The sequence below is a fragment of the Myripristis murdjan genome, chromosome 10, assembly GCF_902150065.1.
Source record: "Myripristis murdjan chromosome 10, fMyrMur1.1, whole genome shotgun sequence".
NCBI lineage: Eukaryota > Metazoa > Chordata > Actinopteri > Holocentriformes > Holocentridae > Myripristis > Myripristis murdjan.
In genome coordinates, this window is record NC_043989.1 from 22,317,529 (window position 1) to 22,341,455 (window position 23,927).

Sequence of the window (23,927 nt, forward strand, 5' to 3'; positions counted from 1 at the left end):
ATTCATTTTTAAACAGTAATGACAACACCTTGCCACTCTCTGCAACAGTAAATATCAACTCAGAGACAGGAGAAATAGTCACCCTTCAGTCTTTTAACTACGAGGAGTTAAAGACGTTCCAGTTTAAAGTTCAGGCCACAGACTCTGGTGTTCCTCCTCTCAGCAGCAACGTGACTGTCAACGTTTTCATCCTGGATGAGAATGACAACAGTCCCGGGATCCTCGCGCCCTATTCTGAGCACGGCTCCGTTAACAGTGAGAACATTCCCTATTCTGCTGAAGCGGGCTACTTTGTGGCCAAGATCAGGGCTGTGGACGCCGACTCTGGCTACAATGCTCTGCTTTCTTATCACGTCTCCGAGCCCAAAGGGAGCAACCTGTTCCGAATCGGAACCAGCACCGGGGAAATCAGGACTAAGAGGCGAATGAGTGACAATGACCTGAAAACTCACCCGCTGGTGGTGCTGGTTTGTGATAACGGGGAGCCCTCCCTGTCAGCTACTGTGTCTGTTGATGTGGTGGTGGTTGAGAGCACAGGTGACATCCAGACTCAGTTCAGACATGTACCGATGAAGGAGGAGAGCTTCTCCGATTTAAACCTGTATTTGCTGATCGCCATTGTGTCGGTGTCAGTGATCTTTCTGCTGAGCCTCATCAGTTTAATAGCTGTGAAGTGCCACAGAACAGACGGCAGTTTCGGCAGGTACGGCGCCCCAATGATCACCACCCACCCTGACGGGAGCTGGTCTTACTCTAAATCGACTCAGCAGTATGACGTGTGTTTCAGCTCAGACACACTAAAGAGTGACGTGGTGGTTTTCCCCGCGCCGTTTCCGCCTGTAGATGCGGAGCTGATCAGTATTAATGGAGGAGACACTTTTAGCAGGACTCAGACTTTACCCAACAAAGAGAAGGTAAGGGCAAAGCAGATACACTTTCTCTCTTTGCTTTGGCATATTGTGGTTGAATCTATATCAAATGGGGTTTGCATTAATTTTATTGCACAGCAATGAAAATACGATTCCTATATTCACTCTTTTTTTCTGAGAACCTTTATTCACGAAATTAGATTTATAATTATTTTCATTCGACACCGTCATAATGACATACAGGGTTACAGTGGGTAACGTGTTTAGACTTTCCTTGGACACTAATCAGTTGTGACGCTTTGCTTTTAAAATTATATTGTATAGCCTATTTATTAGCAGAATTAGGTCAAATGGTAACATTATAAATAATGAGATTTACACAATTTAAAATCTGACTGTACTTCTCGAACAGCCAAGCCAGCAGTGGGTTAGTGTTTATAGACCGTATTTTCATTGTTTTTCACCGTTTTTATGCACAGACCAAGGTTAGACTAAGAATAATTCATAAATTGGTGGAACTCGATGTATTTGGTTCTAAGGCGAAGCATCTTGTTTGTGAGTGTATTTTTTTGTTATGCGCTGTCTGTGGTGCTGAATGTAAACACGGGGGAGCAAAACAAATAGTAAATGAATGAATGAATGAATAAATAAAGAGCCGCACTATCTTTTCAGCGATAGATATAATTATTACGTATTTTGCCAGGGCTTTGTATTATAACAGTTTCCGTCGGGATGCCCACCTTTCATTATGTTTCAGGGTAGGATATTTCAAATAAATATCACTTGCCCTTGTTATTTTATTTTATGTGCTTGTTTGTTTGTTTTTTTAACTTCAAGAACGCGTGCATCTTTCTATTTATTTATTTATTTATTTATTTATTTATTTTTTGTTTGTTTGTTTGTTCTGACATGTTTTAAGTCAGATCCAATATTTTGTGTATTCCTGATCCTTTTTCAATTTTGAATCATTATTGTAATGCTCTCTCCAAGATGATGAAATAGATGATGATCACACCATATTTAACTGAAATCAGGCTGATGAGGAATTACTTATTTAAGATTCTCCTTTTTCTTTCTTCACCGAAATCGGATAGATTGTATTGTGGTGACTTGAATTACAGATGGCTTTTTTATTGTGTTGATATATAATAACTGTAATTTTGTCAAGTGTCCATGTGGCGACACTGTAGACCATAACATTGAAATATCCTCACTTCGCTCCTCATGCCCCTCCCAGATAAAATGAGTAGTCTTTTTTTTTTTCCTCAGTGCTTTGTTAGAATGAGAAGCAGACGGAACAGAACGAGGACCAAGTACACCGACAGATTACATGTAATTTGGTTCCAATTTCTATAGCCTACGTTTGACGCGCTTAAACGGCGGAAACTTAGAAACTTTGATCTATGCTTTCCTTTTGTATGAAATTATGCCTTTACCGAGTAGAAGGAACTCCTTTTGGATAAATGTAGTGTTTGTGCTGCTGGGGTGTTACTCGGAAGCGGTGTCCGGACAGCTCTCCTACACCGTTTCTGAAGAGGTAAACCCGGGGACTTCTGTTGGAAATATCGCTAAGGATCTAAACCTTAGTGTACAAGACTTGGAATCCCGCATGTTTCAGATCGTCAATGGATCAAAGAGAAAATATTTCGAGGTAAATCCGAAGAATGGTCTTCTTTTCGTCAATGATAGAATAGACAGAGAGGAGCGCTGTGCGAAAGCCACAAAATGCACAATAAATGTAGAGGCCGTGATTAACAATCCATTGAAGCTTTACCGCATCGAAATTAGCATTCTTGATGTGAATGATAATTACCCATCATTCAGTGAAAAATCACAAACTATTGATATAGCTGAGAGTATATTGCCAGGGGCCAAATTCCTCGTGCTGTCGGCGCACGATGCTGATGTCGGGAAAAATGGCATCAGTACATACAAGCTAAACCCAAATGAACATTTTTCTTTAGCGGTGCACAAAGGAGACACCGTGTCTGCTGAGTTAGTGCTGCAGAAAGCATTAGACCGAGAAAAACAACCTGTGATTAAACTGACACTTACCGCTGTAGACGGCGGAACACCTCCAAAATCCGGCACTTCAGAGATAATAATCAACGTTTTAGACATTAATGATAACATCCCAGTGTTCACTAAATCATTGTATAAAACAGCTATCACAGAAAATGTACCTCTTGGCACTACGGTATTAACAGTAAGTGCAACAGACGCCGATGAGGGAGCAAACAGGGATATTTCATATTCTTTAAGTTCAAAAGATCAGGATCACGTCTTAGAAATGTTTGAAATTAATTCGGAAACAGGGACATTAACTGTGAAAGGAAAAGTCGACTTTGAAACAAATCCCGCTTTTGAAATTCGTGTGCAGGCTACAGACAAAGGTCAGCCTCCACTGGCAGCACAGTGTAAAGTGCTGGTTGAAGTGATGGATGTAAATGACAATGCTCCTGAGGTCAGTGTGACATCACTGCTCAACGCAGTCAAAGAGGACGTTAATGTAGGTACAGCTATTGCACTCGTGTCAGTTCTTGACAGAGATGGAGGCAAAAACGGTGAAATTAAATGTGAGATCACAAATAAGGTTCCTTTCAAATTAGAGACGAATTATAAAAACTATTTTTCTTTAGTGATTGACGAGTCACTTGACAGAGAAATCACTCCCCAGTACAACGTCACCATCACAGCGACGGATGAGGGGACCCCATCTCTCTCTGGCACGAGCGTTGTTACTGTTCACGTTTCTGATGTCAATGACAATGCGCCTCGCTTCTCAGAGCCTTCGATTAATGTTTACCTGAAAGAGAACAGTCCTGTTGGAGCAACTATCAAAACTGTGTTCGCAAGTGATGCTGACGTCAGTGAAAATGCCAAAGTGAGCTATTCATTTATAGGCAGTAATAGCAACTTGTTGCCGCTCTCAGCAATGGTAAATATCAACTCAGAGACAGGAGAAATAGTCACCCTGCAGTCTTTCAACTATGAGGAGTTAAAGACGTTGCAGTTTAAAGTTCAGGCCACAGACTCTGGTGTTCCTCCACTCAGCAGCAACGTGACTGTCAACGTTTTCATCCTGGATGAGAATGACAACAGTCCCGGGATCCTCGCGCCCTATTCTGAGCACAGCTCCGTTAACAGTGAGAACATTCCCTATTCTGCTGAAGCGGGCTACTTTGTGGCCAAGATCAGGGCTGTGGACGCCGACTCTGGCTACAATGCGCTGCTTTCTTATCACATCTCCGAGCCCAAGGGAAGCAACCTGTTCCGAATCGGAACCAGCACCGGGGAAATCAGGACTAAGAGGCGAATGAGTGACAATGACCTGAAAACTCACCCGCTGGTGGTGCTGGTTTGTGATCACGGAGAGCCCTCCCTGTCAGCTACTGTGTCAATTGATGTGGTGGTGGTTGAGAGCACAGCTGACATCCAGACTCAGTTCAGACATGTACCGATAAAAGAGGAGAGCTTCTCCGATTTAAACCTGTATTTGCTGATCGCCATTGTGTCGGTGTCAGTGATCTTTCTGCTGAGCCTCATCAGTTTAATAGCTGTGAAATGCCACAGGACAGACGGCAGTTTCGGCAGGTACGGCGCCCCAATGATCACCACCCACCCTGACGGGAGCTGGTCTTACTCTAAATCGACTCAGCAGTTTGACGTGTGTTTCAGCTCAGACACACTGAAGAGTGACGTGGTGGTTTTCCCCGCGCCGTTTCCGCCTGTAGATGCGGAGCTGATCAGTATTAATGGAGGAGACACTTTTAACAGGACTCAAACTTTACCCAGTAAAGAAAAGGTAAGGATGTCATGACATATTTTTGAAGTTGTTTCCTTTATTAATGTTAAGAATTATATGGGAAAAGGTGCGCCTCTTGTATTTTTAAAATTAGATATCACATGGCTTTGAGTCAAATCGCTTTTTATAAATTGATTTCTAATGGGCTTTTGTAATAAATGTGTATGATAATATACAACTGAAGATGTAGGTTTATGAAATGGATTTAGTTCCCATAACGTTTTGTTCTGACCGCCCCCCCGCCCTCCTGATTGAAAATCTCGTGTTAAAGTGCCCCCTTTTTTGGGGGTTGAAAACGCCGCCCTAAATGCCCTCCTAGTAGAAATTGACGCGCTAAATTGCCCTCTTGGTTGAAAACGCTACACCCCATTGCCCTCTTGGTTGAAAATGCTGCGCTAAAGTGTCCTCTTGTTTGAAAACGCTGCACCCCTAGTGCCCTCTAGGTTGAAAATGCTGCTCTAAAGTGTCCTCTTGGTTGAAAACGCTGCACCCCTAGTGCCCTCTTGATTGAAAATGCCGCGCTAAAGTGCCCTCTTGGTTGAAAACGCTGCACCCCTAGTGCCCTCTTGGTTGAAAATGCCGCGCTAAAGATGCCCTCTGTTTGAAAATGCCGCTGCTGCTGTGTATTTGGTCACAGTAGAGTTGCAATTCAAGAGTTTTTTTTTTTTTTTTCACCTGTATTTTCACATAGCCCTACACCTATAGGTCGGAGCACCACTGTTATTCTATCTAGCTTGATTTTGCTTTCAAAAGGCACCAGATTGATGGATTTAAATGTACAATTTTCAAAAAATTTCTCCCCTGGGAGCATGCCCCCGGACCCCCCTAGGCAGAGTGCCCTTTTTCATTTTCACCCCTGCCCTTCAAAATTCCTGTGCACGCCACTGGCTCCAGCCTCACGTTAGTGTGGTTACCGCTGTCCATGGTTCTGATCAGAGGCGAAGTGTCTTTGAGATGTTTGCAATATTGAGGGTGGAGGGTGAAGGAGGAAAAACTTGATCCTTAATAATGAAGAGCAATGCTTCACAAGTGTGACTACTAGTGAATTCATAGTTTCCTGGGTTGTCAACTAAATTAAGTCATTGCTATGCACTTAACTTGAAATTGTTAATTGTTAATGTACTTATTTAAAACTGCTCAATAAAATAAACTACTACTACTACTACTACTACTACTACTACTACTACTACTACTAATAATAATAATAAGTATTAGTTGTAGCAATAGTAGTAGAAATAGCAATAGTTTATCCGTTTCTGTATTTATTAATTTATTTACTTATTTTGGTTTGTTTGTTTATTTATTCAGCAACTTAAATATGTGTTTGTTCCATAATTTGTTATTAGTCCAGTCTTTTTTATGAAGATTTAGTAACGTGGAGGTCATTACATTGCTGTGGTTTGGTGCTGAGTGAAGGTATTTTCATTGTCCACTTGGGGACACTGTAGACCGTGACATTTGGACGTTCATTTTGGTGGTTTGAGGCTCCTCCCACTTTCAGAGGATGGGGATGTTCCACGGGGCTTTGTTGCAAACAAACGCAGGGCGACAGAGTACGGTGCGATAATCGTTTTTTCTTGTTGGATGTTACAAATGCATTTGCATCGTTTATGTGGATGTTTCTCTTAACCTGGAAATTTTGGAGCAATTTGTCTGGCTTGGATCTATGATTTGTTCTCGCTGTATTGAATCATGCATTTACACAATAGAGCGAGCTTTACTGTGTTATGTTTGGTGTTGCTGGTACTGGATATTTACTGGGAAGCGGTGTGTGGCCAGCTCTCCTACTCCGTTTCAGAAGAGGTAAACCCGGGGACCTCTGTCGGAAATATCGCTAAGGATCTAAACTTGAATGTGCACGAATTGGAATCCCGCATGTTTCATATTGTTACTGGATCAAAGAGAAAATATTTCGAGGTAAATCTAAGTAGTGGTGTTCTGTACGTCAGTGAAAGGATAGACCGAGAGGAACTGTGCGCCGATGATACCAAATGCTCCCTCAGTATTGAAGCAGTCATTAATGACCCTTTGAAATTATACCGTATTGAAATTATCATCTTAGATGTAAATGACAATTCCCCGTCTTTTTTAAGCACGTCACAGATAATTAACATAACCGAGAATACAATAGAAGGGACGAAATTTCCTTTAGAGCCAGCTTACGATGCAGATGTCGGAAAAAATACTGTAAATACTTACAAGCTTAGCCAAAATGAATACTTCACCCTCGCTACGCACAAAGGAGAGAGTGTTTCTACTGAATTAGTTCTACAGAAGGCATTAGACAGAGAAAGACAGCCTATGATTCTACTCACGCTGACCGCCGTTGATGGAGGAAATCCTGCCAAATCTGGCAGTATGACTATTATAGTAAATGTATTGGACATTAACGATAATCCTCCTGTTTTCAGTAAATCACTTTATAAAGCCAGTGTTTATGAGAATGTACCGATTGGCACGTGGATAATAACGCTGAATGCTACTGATTTAGATGAAGATCAAAATGCAGAAATATCATATTCCTTTAGTGAGATAGGAAGGGGTAAAAGTGCAGATCTGTTTTCCATCGATACAAAAACGGGAACTGTAACAAATAAAAGAAACATTGACTTTGAAGAAAATAATGCTTTTGAAATTCGAGTTCAAGCCAGTGATGGTGCTTCTTCTCCGATGACCTCACATGCAAAATTATTAATTGAAGTTCTGGACGTAAATGACAATGCCCCTGAGATTTCAGTGACGTCACTTTTAAAAACGGTGAAAGAGGATGCTTCAGTAGGTACTGCCATTGCACTTGTATCAGTTTTCGATAAAGATGGAGGAAAAAATGGAATGGTGCATTGTAAAACTGAAGATAATATACCTTTCAAACTAGAATCAAATTATAAAAACTATTATTCTTTAGTGGTTGACGGTCCTCTTGACAGAGAGAGCGCATCTAAATACAATGTCACCATCACTGCAACTGATGAAGGGAGCCCCCCTCTCTCTAGCATTAACGTTATTTCTGTACATGTATCAGATGTAAATGACAATAAACCTCAATTTACAGAGCCCATAATCAATGTTTACGTGCAAGAGAATAATATAATAGGGGGTGTCATTACAACAGTAACTGCGTTCGATGCTGACGTCGCCCAAAATGGCAAAGTAATGTATTCATTTTTAAACGGTAATGACAACACCTTGCCACTCTCTGCAACAGTAAATATCAACTCAGAGACAGGAGAAATAGTCAGCCTGCAGTCTTTTAACTTCGAGGAGTTAAAGACGTTCCAGTTTAAAGTTCAGGCCACAGACTCTGGTGTTCCTCCGCTCAGCAGCAACGCGACTGTCAACGTTTTCATCCTGGATGAGAATGACAACAGTCCCGGCATCCTCGCGCCCTATTCTGAGCACGGCTCCGTTAACAGTGAGAACATTCCCTATTCTGCTGAAGCGGGCTACTTTGTGGCCAAGATCAGGGCTGTGGACGCCGACTCTGGCTACAATGCGCTGCTTTCTTATCACATCTCCGAGCCCAAGGGAAGCAACCTGTTCCGAATCGGAACCAGCACCGGGGAAATCAGGACTAAGAGGCGAATGAGTGACAATGACTTGAAAACTCACCCGCTGGTGGTGCTGGTTTGTGATAACGGAAAGCCCTCCCTGTCAGCCACTGTGTCTATTGATGTGGTGGTGGTTGAGAGCACAGCTGACATCCAGACTCAGTTCAGACATGTACCGATGAAGGAGGAGAGTTTCTCCGATTTAAACCTGTATTTGCTGATCGCCATTGTGTCGGTGTCAGTGATCTTTCTGCTGAGCCTCATCAGTTTAATAGCTGTGAAATGCCACAGGACAGACGGCAGTTTCGGCAGGTACGGCGCCCCAATGATCACCACCCACCCTGACGGGAGCTGGTCTTACTCTAAATCGGCTCAGCAGTATGACGTGTGTTTCAGCTCAGACACACTGAAGAGTGACGTGGTGGTTTTCCCCGCGCCGTTTCCGCCCGTAGATGCAGAGTTGATCAGTATTAATGGAGGAGACACTTTTAACAGGACTCAGACTTTACCTAACAAAGAGAAGGTAAGTCACGCCTCTGTTGTTAGAATAGTTTCTGTGACTCAAAAAAGTTTTTATTCCTACTTATGCGCAATAATGTTTTATCAGTGTTTCCAAAACTTAATCATTTTTCGTTATCCGTCGGGTTTTTTGTCCTCGATAACTTAAAACTTGATTCTTAATCTTTATGGCTCTTTGTGACGCCGTAGAGAGGAGTCAAAGTGTAAATGTGCCCGGGATAGTTTGTAAAATTTCTGAGAATCATAGAAAATTCATTACACCACTAAAGAACGGCAGGACAACCACCGTGAGTCTCTGTCCATGGTTCTGAAACACTTTGCTCTCTCTGCTACTCTGCCATATTCTTCTCAGAAACGAAATATTGCATTCATTTGTGACGAACAGTTTGTGTCGCTTCCTGACCAATGATTTTGGCAGATTTTCTTAAGAACTTTGCTGTCCATCGTTCTGACATGGTAATAAACTATAGTTCATGGAAAATATTTAGTATTAGCAATACAAAGGAGTAGATTATACCGTAAAGTAATTATCCTTCATAATTTATTAATGGCACGCCAAATTGTATTAATCGTCATTGTATTGATTATTTTTATGGTGTGACTTTGATCTCTTCTACATTTTTTTTCCTTGTATAGCTCAGATCTCTTTTAACCTACCGATTCAATATAGAATGGGTAAGCTATGCCTCATATCAGTAAACATTCTTCTCTGCCATGCAGCCTTTTTTTTTTTTTTTTTTTTTTTAAACATAACAGACAGCTGCCAAATTAAAGTACAAACCAACATAAAATGTCTTAGTAGGGTGTTGGGCCACCACAAGCTTCCAGAATAGCTTCATTTAACTTTGGCGTAGCTTCTGCAAGTTTCTTGAACTCTACTGGAGGGATGGAACACCCCTCTTTCAAAACATACAGTGCATAACCGCCTCATTAGAACGAGAAATTCAAATTTTAAAGTTATGTGGTCCAAGTTGGTCACCTCTCTGTGTCTCTGCATTGCACACAGAGATAATTTATTATCATTATCATGTATATTTTTGTTTTTGTTTTGTCATACATATACATTTTTTTCCTCCTGTCTATTTGCAGAGGTACTCTCTTCTCTTCTTGTTGTAGCCCACTGTATTAATGGGTGACTCATCCAATTTTTATACAACATTACATTTCTCAAATATTGCAGAACTTCTTGGCTTCTCTTCATGGGCACTAATATGTTTAGATTTGATTTTAAGAACATGAGCAGATTTATGTTGTGTCCATGCTCCTGACATTGTGACATGCCACAATTTTGAGTAGTTCATTTTTTTTTTCTTTTTGATTAATATTTGTTGCATAGCAAAGGACAATGTACAACAGCTATAAGAACAATGTGAAATAATATTTTAGAATGATCATCTACACTTAGTCGCTGTACTGATTGTTTCACTGATATGATTCATATCGTCTGCCTACATATTATATCATTTGCGGGATACCCATTAACTGTGGTGTTTTTTCAAAGGCGTTGTTTCTTATTTATGTAGCTCATTACAAATTATAACGACGACTTCCTCTTTTCTTTGGGATATTCGAAACCATATACCAAAGTAACACGTGGTGTCGCTGGAGACCACAGAAAAAAATTACTCCATCTCTAAAACTCCTCCTCCATTCATGAAAAAAAAAAAAAAAACAGCATCAGCTCACAGCGCTGTGTGAAAAGAGGAACCAGGCGAATGGAGCCGTGGACGCTCGGGTTGGGCTTTTGCGTGACTGGATATACAATACCTTACTTTTAACGTGTGCTGGATATAGGCAGTAACTTGGGCTCGGTTCTTGGGATTAAACAACGATGGCTGCTCAGGAACAATGGGATTATTTGAGGGGGCTTCTTGTCGCGATGCTTTGTCTGTGTGACTGGTCAGTGGCTCAGATTTCCTATTCAGTTTCAGAAGAGGCGGACAAAGGCGCGGCGGTGGGGAATCTCGCAAAGGATTTAAACTTAAATACTCAGGAACTGGAATCCAAAGGTCTTCAGATTAATTCGGGATATATAAGGCGGTACTTTGAAGTAAATCAGAAAACTGGAATTCTCTTTGTTAACGAGAGGATAGATCGAGAGGAGCTTTGTCCTGATACAATAAAGTGCTCTTTAAATGTAGAGGCCGTACTGAGTCATCCTCGCAGCCTCCGTCGAATTGAAGTGAATGTTGTTGATATTAATGACAATTCGCCATATTTTCTAGAGGAGATAAAGGCAATTGATATGCATGAGTCTTCGTATCCCGGGGAGAGGTATCCATTGCCAATAGCCCATGACGCAGACATAGGCAGTAACTCGGTAAAAGCTTACAAATTAAGTTCAAATGAGCATTTCACCCTGGATGTACAGAGCAGTGACGAGCAGAGTATGTCTGCTGAATTGGTGCTGCAGAAACCTTTAGACCGAGAGAAGCAGGCTGTTATTGAACTCACACTGACCGCTATAGACGGAGGTAAACCTGCTAGATCAGGATCTTTACAGATTAGAGTAAATATTATGGATGCAAATGATAATTCCCCTTTGTTCAGTAAACCTCTCTACAAAGTTCAGGTTGTTGAAAATGCAAAGATTGGAACCACATTATTATCATTGAGCGCCATCGACTTAGACGAAGGCGTCAATAGTCAGCTTGTGTACTCTTTTACAGAAGGAGGACGTTTCAACCCCGCTGAAAAATTCTCCTTGAATCATGAAACTGGCGCAATAACTATAAAGGCGAATATCGACTATGAGGAAAATCAAGCATTCGAGATTCGTGTTCAAGTACGGGACAAGGGGTCACCTCCTCGCAGTGCACATGGCAAAGTTTTAATAGAAGTAGTTGATGTCAATGACAATGCTCCTGAAATCTTAGTGTCGTCTCTGATGAGTTCAGTGAAAGAGGACGCTGAAATAGGTACAGTTGTTGCTATGGTGACTGTAACTGACAAAGATGGAGGAAAAAATGGCGTCACTAACTGTAAAGTGGCTGGGTCGGAGCAATTTAAATTGAAATCAAACTATAAAAACTATTACTCTTTGTTGGTTGACCGGCCTCTTGATAGAGAGAGTGTTTCTGAATACAATATCTCGATAACTGCTACTGATGAAGGGACCCCGCCTCTGTCGAGCACAAGCATTATTACTGTTCATATTTCAGATGTCAATGACAATGCGCCGCGTTTCCTGCAACCTCTTATTAATGTTTATGTGAAAGAGAATAGTCCAGTTGGAACTATTATTCACACTATGACTACGTTTGATGCTGATTTGAATGAAAACGCTAAAGCGACATATTCTTTAATTGATGATTCCCCAAAACATATCCAGACAGCCTCAATGCTAAATATTAACTCAGAAACAGGAGAAATAGTCAGCCTGCAGTCTTTTAACTACGAGGAGTTAAAGACGTTCCAGTTTAAAGTTCAGGCCACAGACTCTGGTGTTCCTCCGCTCAGCAGCAACGTGACTGTCAACGTTTTCATCCTGGATGAGAATGACAACAGTCCCGGGATCCTCGCGCCCTATTCTGAGCACGGCTCTGTTAACAGCGAGAACATTCCCTATTCTGCTGAAGCGGGCTACTTTGTGGCCAAGATCAGGGCTGTGGACGCCGACTCTGGCTACAATGCGCTGCTTTCTTATCACATCTCTGAGCCCAAGGGGAGCAACCTGTTCCGAATCGGAACCAGTACCGGGGAAATCAGGACTAAGAGGCGAATGAGTGACAATGACCTGAAAACTCACCCGCTGGTGGTACTTGTTTGTGATAACGGCGAGCCCTCCCTGTCAGCTACTGTGTCTATTGATGTGGTGGTGGTTGAGAGCACAGCTGACATCCAGACTCAGTTCAGACATGTACCGATGAAGGAGGAGAGTTTCTCCGATTTAAACCTGTATTTGCTGATCGCCATTGTGTCGGTGTCAGTGATCTTTCTGCTGAGCCTCATCAGTTTAATAGCTGTGAAATGCCACAGGACAGACGGCAGTTTCGGCAGGTACGGCGCCCCAATGATCACCACCCACCCTGACGGGAGCTGGTCTTACTCTAAATCGACTCAGCAGTATGACGTGTGTTTCAGCTCAGACACACTGAAGAGTGACGTAGTGGTTTTCCCCGCACCGTTTCCGCCTGTAGATGCGGAGCTGATCAGTATTAATGGAGGGGACACTTTCAACAGGACTCAGACTTTACCTAACAAAGAGAAGGTAAGAGTGATGACACATCAGTTTAATTATTTGGTCATACTGGAGCTGTGTGCATTGATTCATTGGGAATGGCTCTTTCCATGGTGCTGACGTCCTACGTTCTCCCGGCGTTCTTTGATTTTGTTAGATTTTGTAATGAAATTGGTGCAACTTGACAATAAATTCGTGTATTAGTTATCCTCATGTAATGCTTAATTTCATATCAATAGGTATAAAACAATCTAATCGAATTTATTTAATGATTTTTTTTTTTTTTTTTGTCTACTCATTCTCAAATGTGTGAATGATGAGTATGTTTCAGAGAAGCAGAGCTTGGGAATCGACACAGTATTTCTTTTGTCTTTTTTTCTCGTTAGTATCTTAACCAGTTGCGTGCCTTCATTTTGTTTGTAAAAGCATCGAGACGATGAACTGGAGGCTATGTTGGTGATGGTGAGTCAGCTTCAAATTTGTCACTTTTTTCTTTTCATGTTTTGCTGTAGATTCCTGTATATTATGATAAACCCTTCCATCTTTCCACTGACAGCAACCGTGATCCTTTTTTCATTACACTGACCGCAAAAACAGTGATTTTGGAAGCGTATTTGTTTTCGTTCAGAACCATATTACAATGGTCAGGTTCATTTATTTATTTATTTATTTTTAAATTGAATTGATATGTTATCATTTGTTATGCGGGTTATGTTGCACTGACAATTGTTTATATCGTTTTCTTTGAAAGGCCGCTGTTTTCAAGTTTAAAAGGGACCATGAAAAATCTCCCTTCACACGCCCTTTATACTCAATTCTTTAGAACATTTTTCGTCTATGTAATGATTATAAAATAAGCCAGTATCAATCATATGTAGGCAACCAGCGGAAACATCAAAATGGTCAAAATGGCATTCACTAGATGCTTTAAGACTGTCTTTGCATTGTGTGGCCCAGATTATTTTTGTTTTTGTTTTTGTTTTGTTTTTTGTTTGTTTTTTCCAAAAAAATTATGGCATTTTAATTGTGGTGAAAAATCCCATCCAGTCATTGTGGCTTTTATATTAGTGCAGTAATGTCAAATCCCCACGTGGCGACACTTTAGACCGTAACACTGATATTTTCTTCCTCGGGTGTTGATGCTCCTCCCAGTTTCAGAGGATGGCTTGGCTTCTCGGGTCTTTGTCACAGAGAGACGAAGAGCGAGTGAGAAAGGACTGAAGGCTGATCTATTTTATATATATGTTAATATTTTGTTGTGTCTTATTTGTTCGGTTTTAGTCAATACAAGTGATATTTGTGACGGAATTTCTTAGATTTGGACCTATGCTTGCACCACATTATATGGAATTATGTCTTTCCCGGGGAGCAGGACGTCTATTGTTACATATCTGCTGTTTGCTCTGCTGGAGTGTTACTGGGAATCGGTGTCCGGACAGCTGTCCTACTCCGTCTCAGAGGAAGTGACTCCAGGGACTTCTGTTGGAAATATTGCTAAAGATCTTAACCTCGGTGTCCAGGAGTTGGAGTATCGTATGTTTCAGATTGTGACTGGATCAAGAAGAAAATATTTCGACGTAAATCTAAAGACAGGCGTTCTCTACGTCAGTGAGCGGATAGATAGAGAGGAGCTCTGCGCCAAGGCACTGAAATGCACAGTCAACGTAGAGGCGGTGATAAACAGTCCACTCAAGCTGTATCGGTTAGAAATACATATTTTAGATGTGAATGATAATGATCCAATCTTCACCGAAAAATCACAGGCTGTAGATATAGCAGAGAACACGCTAACTGGAATGAAATTCGCTTTGTCGGAGGCAGTTGATGCAGATGTTGGTAAGAATGCCGTTAATACCTTAAAATTATCAGCAAATGAATACTTTACTCTGACTACAATTAAAGGAGGAGAAACCGTGTCTGCTGAATTAGTTTTACAGAAAACCTTAGATCGAGAGAAACAGCCCGTGATACATCTCACTTTGACTGCTATAGATGGAGGAAATCCACCGAGGTCTGGCACGTCACAGGTGATTGTACATGTCTTAGACATAAATGACAACCCTCCAGTTTTCAGTAGACCTTTGTACAAAACTCGCGTATTTGAAAACACACCAGCTGGGACAACGGTGATTACGATAAATGCAACCGATGCAGACGAAGGGGCAAATGGTGAGATATTGTATTCTCTAAGAAGTAAGGGACAGGACCACGTATTAGAAATTTTTCAGATTGATCCACAAACAGGTGCAATTAGTGTCAAAGCTAATGTTGACTTTGAGGAAAACACAGCTTTCGAAATCCGTGCAGAAGCAAACGACAAAGCTCAACCCCCGATGTCTGCTCATTGTAAAATACTGGTGGAAGTAGTGGATCTCAACGATAATGCTCCTGAAATCAGTGTGACGTCATTGCTCAATCCAGTGGAGGAGGATACAAAACTTGGTACAGCTGTTGCTCTAGTATCTGTTCTGGATAGAGACAGCGGCCAAAATGGTGAAGTGAAATGCGCAATCATTAACAAAGTTCCGTTCAAATTAGAGACAAATTACAAAAATTATTATTCCTTAGTAGTTGACGGGGCTCTCGACAGAGAAATCACTCCCCAGTACAACATCACCATTTCAGCTAGTGACGAAGGGAGTCCGTCTCTGTCAAGCACCACTGTCATTACTGTTCACGTTTCTGATGTGAATGACAATGCACCTTGGTTCTCAGACCCCGTCGTTAACATTTATGTAAGAGAGAACAGCCCAGTAGGTGTAATTATTAAATCGGTGTCTGCAGTTGACGCTGACGTTAATCAAAATGGTCTGGTGAGCTACTCAATTTTGAACAATAACAGTAACTCAGTGCCTCTTTCTGCAATGGTGAATATCAACTCAGAGACAGGAGAAATAGTCACCCTGCAGTCTTTTAACTATGAGGAGTTAAAGACGTTCCATTTTAAAGTTCAGGCCACAGACTCTGGCGTTCCTCCGCTCAGCAGCAACGCGACTGTCAACGTTTTCATCCTGGATGAGAATGACAACAGTCCCGGGATTCTCGCGCCCTATTCTGAGCACGGCTCCGTTAATAGTGAGAACATTCCCTATTCTGCTGAAGCGGGCTACTTTGTGGCCAAGATCAGGGCTGTGGACGCCGACTCTGGCTACAATGCGCTGCTTTCTTATCACATCTCCGAGCCCAAAGGGAGCAACCTGTTCCGAATCGGAACCAGCACCGGGGAAATCAGGACTAAGAGGCGAATGAGTGACAATGACTTGAAAACTCACCCGCTGGTGGTGCTGGTTTGTGATAACGGAGAGCCCTCCCTGTCAGCTACTGTGTCTGTTGATGTGGTGGTGGTTGAGAGCACAGCTGACATCCAGACTCAGTTCAGACATGTACCGATGAAGGAGGAGAACTTCTCCGATTTAAACCTGTATTTGCTGATCGCCATTGTGTCGGTGTCAGTGATCTTTCTGCTGAGCCTCATCAGTTTAATAGCTGTGAAATGCCACAGAACAGACGGCAGTTTCGGCAGGTACGGCGCCCCAATGATCACCACCCACCCTGACGGGAGCTGGTCTTACTCTAAATCGACTCAGCAGTATGACGTGTGTTTCAGCTCAGACACACTGAAGAGTGATATGGTGGTTTTCCCCGCGCCGTTTCAGCCTATAGATGCGGAGCTGATCAGTATTAATGGGGGCGACACTTTTAACAGGACTCAGACTTTACCCAGTAAAGAGAAGGTATGTGGTGCTCTTTGAACAAATTTAAACAATTTATTTTTGCTGAAATGTGTGTGTGTGTGTGTGTGTGTGTGTGTGTGTGTGTGTGTGTGTGTGTGTGTGTGTGTGTGTGTGTGTGTGTGTGTGTGTTGAAATCATCAAGTTATTTCATCTTTTCCATTTTGTTTAAACTTGCTGTCAGGTTGAATTTTATGGTACTGTCGTTTGAAAGTATTTTGCTGTGAAAATATGTTCGGAAGCCTACATTTTTGCAGAGCCACTGTTGTATTTTTTCCATCTCACAGGGGCTCTCTCCATGGTGCTGAAGCGTGTCTCTAAAGTCGGGGGGACTGATTCATACTCTTATGGTCTGCTTGTGTAGTAATGTAGGCCTAGGTTTTAACCTTTGAAGCTGTGTCTTATTAAAATTAGCCCCTGGTATCAATGAAAGACTTATTTGTGTAACACATTTGTAAAGATTTAAAGGTTCATTTACATTTGCTCCTTTGCTAATCATTTAAGTTGTAATGTGGACATATATTTGATTTAGCTACATTTACATAGCTACATATGTGACGTTTACTCCAAACAATAACTATTACTGTTTCAACATAAAACATATTATCCCAACTAGAGATTTCTTGTTTCATTAGTGAGCGCGTGGTGTCGCTGGAGACCACAGAATCAAATGTTGCCATGTCTATTAAAACTCCTCCTTCCTTCGTGAGAAAATGATCATCGTCACTTCCATTGTCGCTTCAATAAGATATACACTCAGATGGTGCTGTTGCTAGTAAAGCGACTCTTTCCCTGAAAATTAAGGATTTTACCGGATTTGCGATAGCTCTTGGAGATGAATGATTGCTGGGATTAAGTTATTCTGTTCAAACAACGATGGGTGTTCAAGGACAAAGGGGACATGTTTGGATCCAAATCGTTTCATTGCTTTGTCTCTGTGACTGGACTGCCTCTCAGATTTCTTACTCCGTTTCCGAGGAGGTGAACAAAGGCACCGTAGTGGGGAACCTCGCGAAGGATTTAAACATCAATGTGCAGGAGCTGGAGTCAAGGGATCTCCGAATTGTATCGGGTTACAGTAAGAAATATTTTGATGTAAATTTGCGGACCGGAAACCTCTTTGTTGACGAGAGGATAGACAGAGAGGAGATTTGTCTAACCACTGTAAAGTGTTCCATAAATATACAGGCTGTATTAATCAATCCAATGAAAGCACACCGCATTGAAGTCAGTGTTTTAGATAGAAATGACAACGCACCAGCTTTCATTGAACAGTCCTATTCTTTGAATATTTCTGAATCTATGTCACCGGGAGAGCGATATCTCCTCCCTATAGCCGTAGATGCTGACACGGGGAGTAACTCCGTGAAGAGCTACAAACTGAGTCTTAATGAACATTTCTCACTAGATGTGCAGAGTGGTGGAGAACACAGTCTCTCTGTTGAGCTAGTCCTGCAAAAAGCTTTAGACCGAGAGAAACAGCCTGTTATTAAACTGGTCCTGACCGCTGTAGATGGAGGTAAACCTCCGAGATCCGGGACATTGCAGTTGAATATAAATGTAATAGACGCTAATGATAATGCACCTGCTTTTAGCAAACAGCTTTATAAAGCGCGAGTTAGTGAAAACGCTGCACGTGGAACAGTGGTAATAAAGTTAAATGCAACCGATTTAGACGAGGGCATGAACAGCAAGCTCTTGTACTCCTTTATCAAACAAGGGAATAATGATCCATCTAATATATTTGATATAAAGTCAGAAACAGGTGAAATTATTGTTAAGGGCATAATAGACTATGAGGACACGACTGCCTACGAAATTAGGGTTCAAGCAAAGGACCAAGGCCATTCTCCTCGTAGTGCGCATGCAAAACTTCTCATAGAGATCGTTGATATCAACGATAATGCCCCAGAAATATCAATAACGTCACTAACGACCCCAATACAAGAAGACTCAGAGATAGGGACAATCGTTGCTTTGGTTACAGTTATTGATAAAGATGGAGGAAACAATGGCATAACTAACTGTAAGCTTGCCGGGTCTGTTCCGTTTAAACTTCAGTCGAACTACAAAAATGACTATTCATTACTGGTAGATGGATCCTTAGACAGAGAAACTACTCCTCATTATAATGTCACCATTATAGCGACAGATGAAGGAATCCCTCCTCTCTCCAGCACCAGTTTTATTGTTGTTCACGTTTCTGATGTCAATGACAATTCACCTGTTTTTACAGAGCCCGTGGTTAATGTCTATGTGAAAGAGAACAGTCCCACAGGGGCCACTCTCTATACAATAAGAGCGTTTGACCCTGATTCAGATGAAAATGCAAAAGTAGCATACACACTGATAGATATTTATCCAAGAAATATTCCGATTTCGTCAGTCGTGCACATCAACTCAGAAACAGGAGATATAGTCAGCCTGCAGTCTTTTAACTTCGAGGAGTTAAAGACGTTCCAGTTTAAGGTTCAGGCCACAGACTCTGGTGTTCCTCCGCTCAGCAGCAACGTGACTGTCAAGGTTTTCATCCTGGATGAGAATGACAACAGTCCCGGGATCCTCGCGCCCTATTCTGAGCACGGCTCCGTTAACAGTGAGAACATTCCCTATTCTGCTGAAGCGGGCTACTTTGTGGCCAAGATCAGGGCTGTGGACGCCGACTCTGGCTACAATGCGCTGCTTTCTTATCACATCTCCGAGCCCAAGGGGAGCAACCTGTTCCGAATCGGAACCAGCACCGGGGAAATCAGGACTAAGAGGCGAATGAGTGACAATGACTTGAAAACTCACCCGCTGGTGGTGCTGGTTTGTGATCACGGAGAGCCCTCCCTGTCAGCCACTGTGTCTATTGATGTGGTGGTGGTTGAGAGCACAGCTGACATCCAGACTCAGTTCAGACATGTAGCGATAAAGGAGGAGAACTTCTCCGATATAAACCTATATTTGCTGATCGCCATTGTGTCGGTGTCAGTGATCTTTCTGCTGAGCCTCATCAGTTTAATAGCTGTGAAATGCCACAGGACAGACGACAGTTTCGGCAGGTACGGCGCCCCAATGATCACCACCCATCCTGACGGGAGCTGGTCTTACTCTAAATCGACTCAGCAGTATGACGTGTGTTTCAGCTCAGACACACTGAAGAGTGACGTAGTGGTTTTCCCTGCGCCGTTTCCGCCTGTAGATGCGGAGTTGATCAGTATTAATGGAGGAGACACTTTTAACAGGACTCAGACTTTACCTAACAAAGAGAAGGTAAGTTACGCCTCTGTTGTTAGTACAGTTTCTAAAACTCAAAAAAGTTTTTGTTCCTACTCATACGCAATTGTGTTTTGTCATTTATCCCAAAACCTCAGTCATTTTTCGTTCTCCTCCGGGTTTTTTTTCCCCAAAACCTGATTCTTAATCTTTATGGCTCTTTGTGACGCTGTAGAGAGGAGTCAAAGTGTAACTCTGCCCGGTATAGTTTGTAACTGGAATCAAACACCCCCACCCCCTACTCGGCCAACACACACACACACACACACACACACACACACACACACACGCACACACGCACACACGCACACTGCATGTTATTACAATTACCTAAAATTAATTACACCACTAAAGAACGGCAGGACAACCACCGTGAGTCTCTGTCCATGGTTCTGAAACACTTTGCTCTCTCTCTGCTTCTCAGCCATATTATTCTCAGCATTGAAATATTGCATTCATTTGTGACTGACAGTTTGTGTCGCTTCCTGACCAATGATTTTGGCAGATTTTCTTGAGAACTTTGCTGTCCATCGTCCTGAATGGGATAAAGTACAGTTCATGGAAAATATTTAGTATGGGCAATACAAAGGAGTAAATTATACTGTAAAGTAACTGTCCTTTACATTAATGCCACGCCAAATTGTGTTAATCGTCATTATATTGATTATGTATCTGGTGTGGTGACATTGATCTCTTCTTCCTTTTCTTTCCTCGCATAGCTCAGATCTCTTGAAACCTACCGATTAATTTTTGTTGTTTGGTTCCTCAGTTTATTGGATCATGAAATAAGTATTTCTTCTTACATGTGCTATGTAAAGGGTACACCAAAGTAACACATGGTGTCGCTGGAGACCACAGAAAAATAATGTGATGTATCTCCGAAACGCCTCTTCCGCTCATTAAAAAGAAAACACAGTAGTCTCGTAGTGCATGATGAACAGCGGATCGAGTCGAGCTTCGGTTAGAGCCGGCAACAAGAATGGATATATAACCTAACATTTCTAACGTTTTTTGGATATAGACGGCAACTTGGACTCTGATCGCTGGATTAAACGATGGCTGTTAGAGAACAGTGGGCTTATTTGAGGGTTCTTCTTGTCGCGCTGCTTTGTGTGTGTGACTGGTCTGTGGCTCAGATTTCCTATTCAGTTTCAGAGGAGGTGGACAAAGGCACGGTAGTGGGGAATCTCGCAAAGGATTTAAACCTAAATCCTCAGGAACTGGAATCCAAAGGTCTGCAGATTATTTCGGGGTATAAAACGCGGTACTTTGAAGTAAATCAGAAAACTGGAATTCTCATTGTTAACGAGCGGATAGATCGGGAGGAGCTTTGTCCTGATACAATAAAGTGCTCTTTAAATGTAGAGGCTATATTGAGTAATCCTCGCAGCCTCCGTCGAATTGAAGTGAATATTGTTGATATTAATGACAATTACCCTTTTTTTCTGGAAGAAATACGAGTAATTGATATATACGAGTCTTCGTATACAGGGGAAAGTTACCCACTGCCGATAGCCCATGACGCAGACATAGGCAGTAACTCGGTAAAAGCTTACAAATTAAGTTCAAATGAGTATTTCACTCTGGATGTACAGAGCAGTGACGAGGAGAGTATATCTGCTGAATTGGTGCTGCAGAAACCTTTAGACCGAGAGAAGCAGGCTGTTATTGAACTCACACTGACCGCTATAGACGGAGGTAAACCTGCTAGATCAGGATCTTTACAGATTAGAGTAAATATCATGGATGTAAATGACAATTCCCCTTCTTTCAGTAAACCCCTCTACAAGGTTCAGGTTGTTGAAAATGCAGAGATTGGAAGCACATTATTATCACTGAGCGCCACTGACTTAGACGAAGGTATTAATTGCCAGCTTGTGTACTCTTTTACAGAAGGAGGACGTTTCAACCCTCATGAAAAGTTTTCCGTGAACCCTGAAACTGGCGCAATTGCTGTAACAGGTAATATTGATTATGAGGAAAATCAAGCATATGAGTTTCGGGTCCAAGCACGAGACAAGGGGACACCTCCTCGCAGTGCACATGCTAAAATCTTAGTAGAAGTCAAAGATGTCAATGACAATTCTCCTGAAATCTTGGTGTCATCTCTTATGAGTCCGGTGAAAGAGGACACTGAAATAGGTACAGTTGTTGCTATGGTGACTGTAACTGACAAAGATGGAGGTAAAAATGGCATCACTAACTGTAACTTAATTGGCTCTGTGCCATTTAAATTAAAATTAAATTATAAAAATTATTATTCCTTGTTGGTGGACGGTCCTCTTGATAGAGAGAGTGTTTCTGAATACAATATATCGATAACTGCTACTGATGAAGGGACCCCGCCTGTGTCGAGCACAAGCGTTATTACTGTTCATATTTCAGATACCAATGACAATGCGCCACGTTTCCTTGAACCTCTTATTAATGTTTATGTGAAAGAGAATAGTCCAGTTGGAGGTATCATTCACACTATGACTACGTTTGATGCAGATTTGAATGGAAACGCTAAAGTGACATATTCTTTAATTGATAGTCCCCCCAAACATATCCAGACAGCCTCAATGGTAAATATCAACTCGGAGACAGGAGAAATAGTCACCCTGCAGTCTTTTAACTATGAGGAGTTAAAGACGTTCCACTTTAAAGTTCAGGCCACAGACTCTGGTGTTCCTCCGCTCAGCAGCAACGTGACTGTCAACGTTTTCATCCTGGATGAGAATGACAACAGTCCCGGGATCCTCGCGCCCTATTCTGAGCACGGCTCCGTTAACAGTGAGAACATTCCCTATTCTGCTGAAGCGGGCTACTTTGTGGCCAAGATCAGGGCTGTGGACGCCGACTCTGGCTACAATGCGCTGCTTTCTTATCACATCTCTGAGCCCAAAGGGAGCAACCTGTTCCGAATCGGAACCAGCACCGGGGAAATCAGGACTAAGAGGCGAATGAGTGACAATGACCTGAAAACTCACCCGCTGGTGGTGCTGGTTTGTGATAACGGAGAGCCCTCCCTGTCAGCCACTGTGTCTATTGATGTGGTGGTGGTTGAGGGCACAGCTGACATCCAGACTCAGTTCAGACATGTACCGATAAAGGAGGAGAGCTTCTCCGATTTAAACCTGTATTTGCTGATCGCCATTGTGTCGGTGTCAGTGATCTTTCTGCTGAGCCTCGTCAGTTTAATAGCTGTGAAATGCCACAGGACAGACGGCAGTTTCGGCAGGTACGGCGCCCCAATGATCACCACCCACCCTGACGGGAGCTGGTCTTACTCTAAATCGACTCAGCAGTATGACGTGTGTTTCAGCTCAGACACACTGAAGAGTGACGTGGTGGTTTTCCCCGCGCCGTTTCCGCCTTTAGATGCGGAGCTGATCAGTATTAATGGGGGAGACACTTTCAACAGGACTCAGACTTTACCCAGCAAAGAGAAGGTATGTTGCGCTCTCTGAACAATACTTTAACAATTTATTTTCCTGAAATGTATGTGTGTGCGTTTGTGCGTTTTCAATTCTTCAAATTTCTTTCATATTCTTTAACTGGCTGTTTTTGATTAATGTTATGGAGTTCTCGTTTCAAAACGTTGTGCAGTGTAAACACATCACAAGGCTTACATGGTAACAGACATTCTCGTTGGTCTATTTCACACGTTTTCTAAGGACTCTGTCCATGGTTCTGAAAATTTTCTTTTTACTGGGGATACTGATTAATGCCCATCTTTTTCTCCTGTGCAGTGACGCAGATGTTAAACGTTCATGCTGTACTATTTTTACCCCACTGTAACACTGAAAGAACTATACCTAGAATGATTACAGACTAAAGTTAGGATTTCATTTACTTCTTCAATTTTCACTCAGAGTTTGGTATTATATGTGTCAGCGAGCAGATTAGCAGCGTACGTAGACTTAGTTATGTGTTTCAAATAAGTAATTTATATCATACCAACAATGATTGGGCATACAGCATATTTTCACAACTTGGATTTCTTGTTTTATAAGTGAGCGCGTGGCGTCGCTG

At 42.1% G+C, this 23,927-nt stretch overlaps 4 protein-coding genes and 1 pseudogene across 7 annotated transcripts in view; all 5 read left to right on the forward strand.

Annotated features, from left to right (window-relative positions):
- Nucleotides 1-23,927, forward strand: part of LOC115366073 (protocadherin alpha-C2-like) — a 187,040-nt gene that overhangs the window by 105,918 nt on the left and 57,195 nt on the right. Inside the window, exon 1 of one of the 4 annotated variants that reach the window (XM_030061298.1) lies at nt 14,135-16,655. The exons of 2 other annotated variants lie outside the window; for them this stretch is intronic. In XM_030061298.1, coding sequence (XP_029917158.1) covers nt 14,274-16,655 — 2,382 coding nt within the window. In that variant the 5' untranslated portion in view covers nt 14,135-14,273. Of the gene's footprint in view, nt 1-14,134; nt 16,656-20,890; nt 23,345-23,927 lie in introns of those variants that run through there. One more of the 4 variants, XM_030061303.1, reaches the window with a different exon arrangement.
- LOC115366919 (protocadherin alpha-3-like) lies at nt 2,195-4,689 on the forward strand. The gene has a single exon (XM_030062589.1). It carries the CDS (start codon nt 2,296-2,298, stop codon nt 4,687-4,689), a length of 2,394 nt encoding a protein of 797 aa, XP_029918449.1. The 5' UTR covers nt 2,195-2,295.
- On the forward strand, nt 6,239-8,948 carry LOC115366920 (protocadherin alpha-10 pseudogene; annotated as a pseudogene).
- Nucleotides 10,232-13,041, forward strand: LOC115366921 (protocadherin alpha-3-like). Its single transcript, XM_030062591.1, has one exon. It carries the CDS (start codon nt 10,573-10,575, stop codon nt 13,039-13,041), a length of 2,469 nt encoding a protein of 822 aa, XP_029918451.1. The 5' UTR covers nt 10,232-10,572.
- Nucleotides 17,172-23,528, forward strand: LOC115366074 (protocadherin alpha-8-like). The gene is made up of 2 exons (XM_030061305.1): nt 17,172-19,907; nt 23,345-23,528. Exons 1-2 carry the CDS (start codon nt 17,529-17,531, stop codon nt 23,360-23,362), a joined length of 2,397 nt encoding a protein of 798 aa, XP_029917165.1. The 5' UTR covers nt 17,172-17,528; the 3' UTR covers nt 23,363-23,528.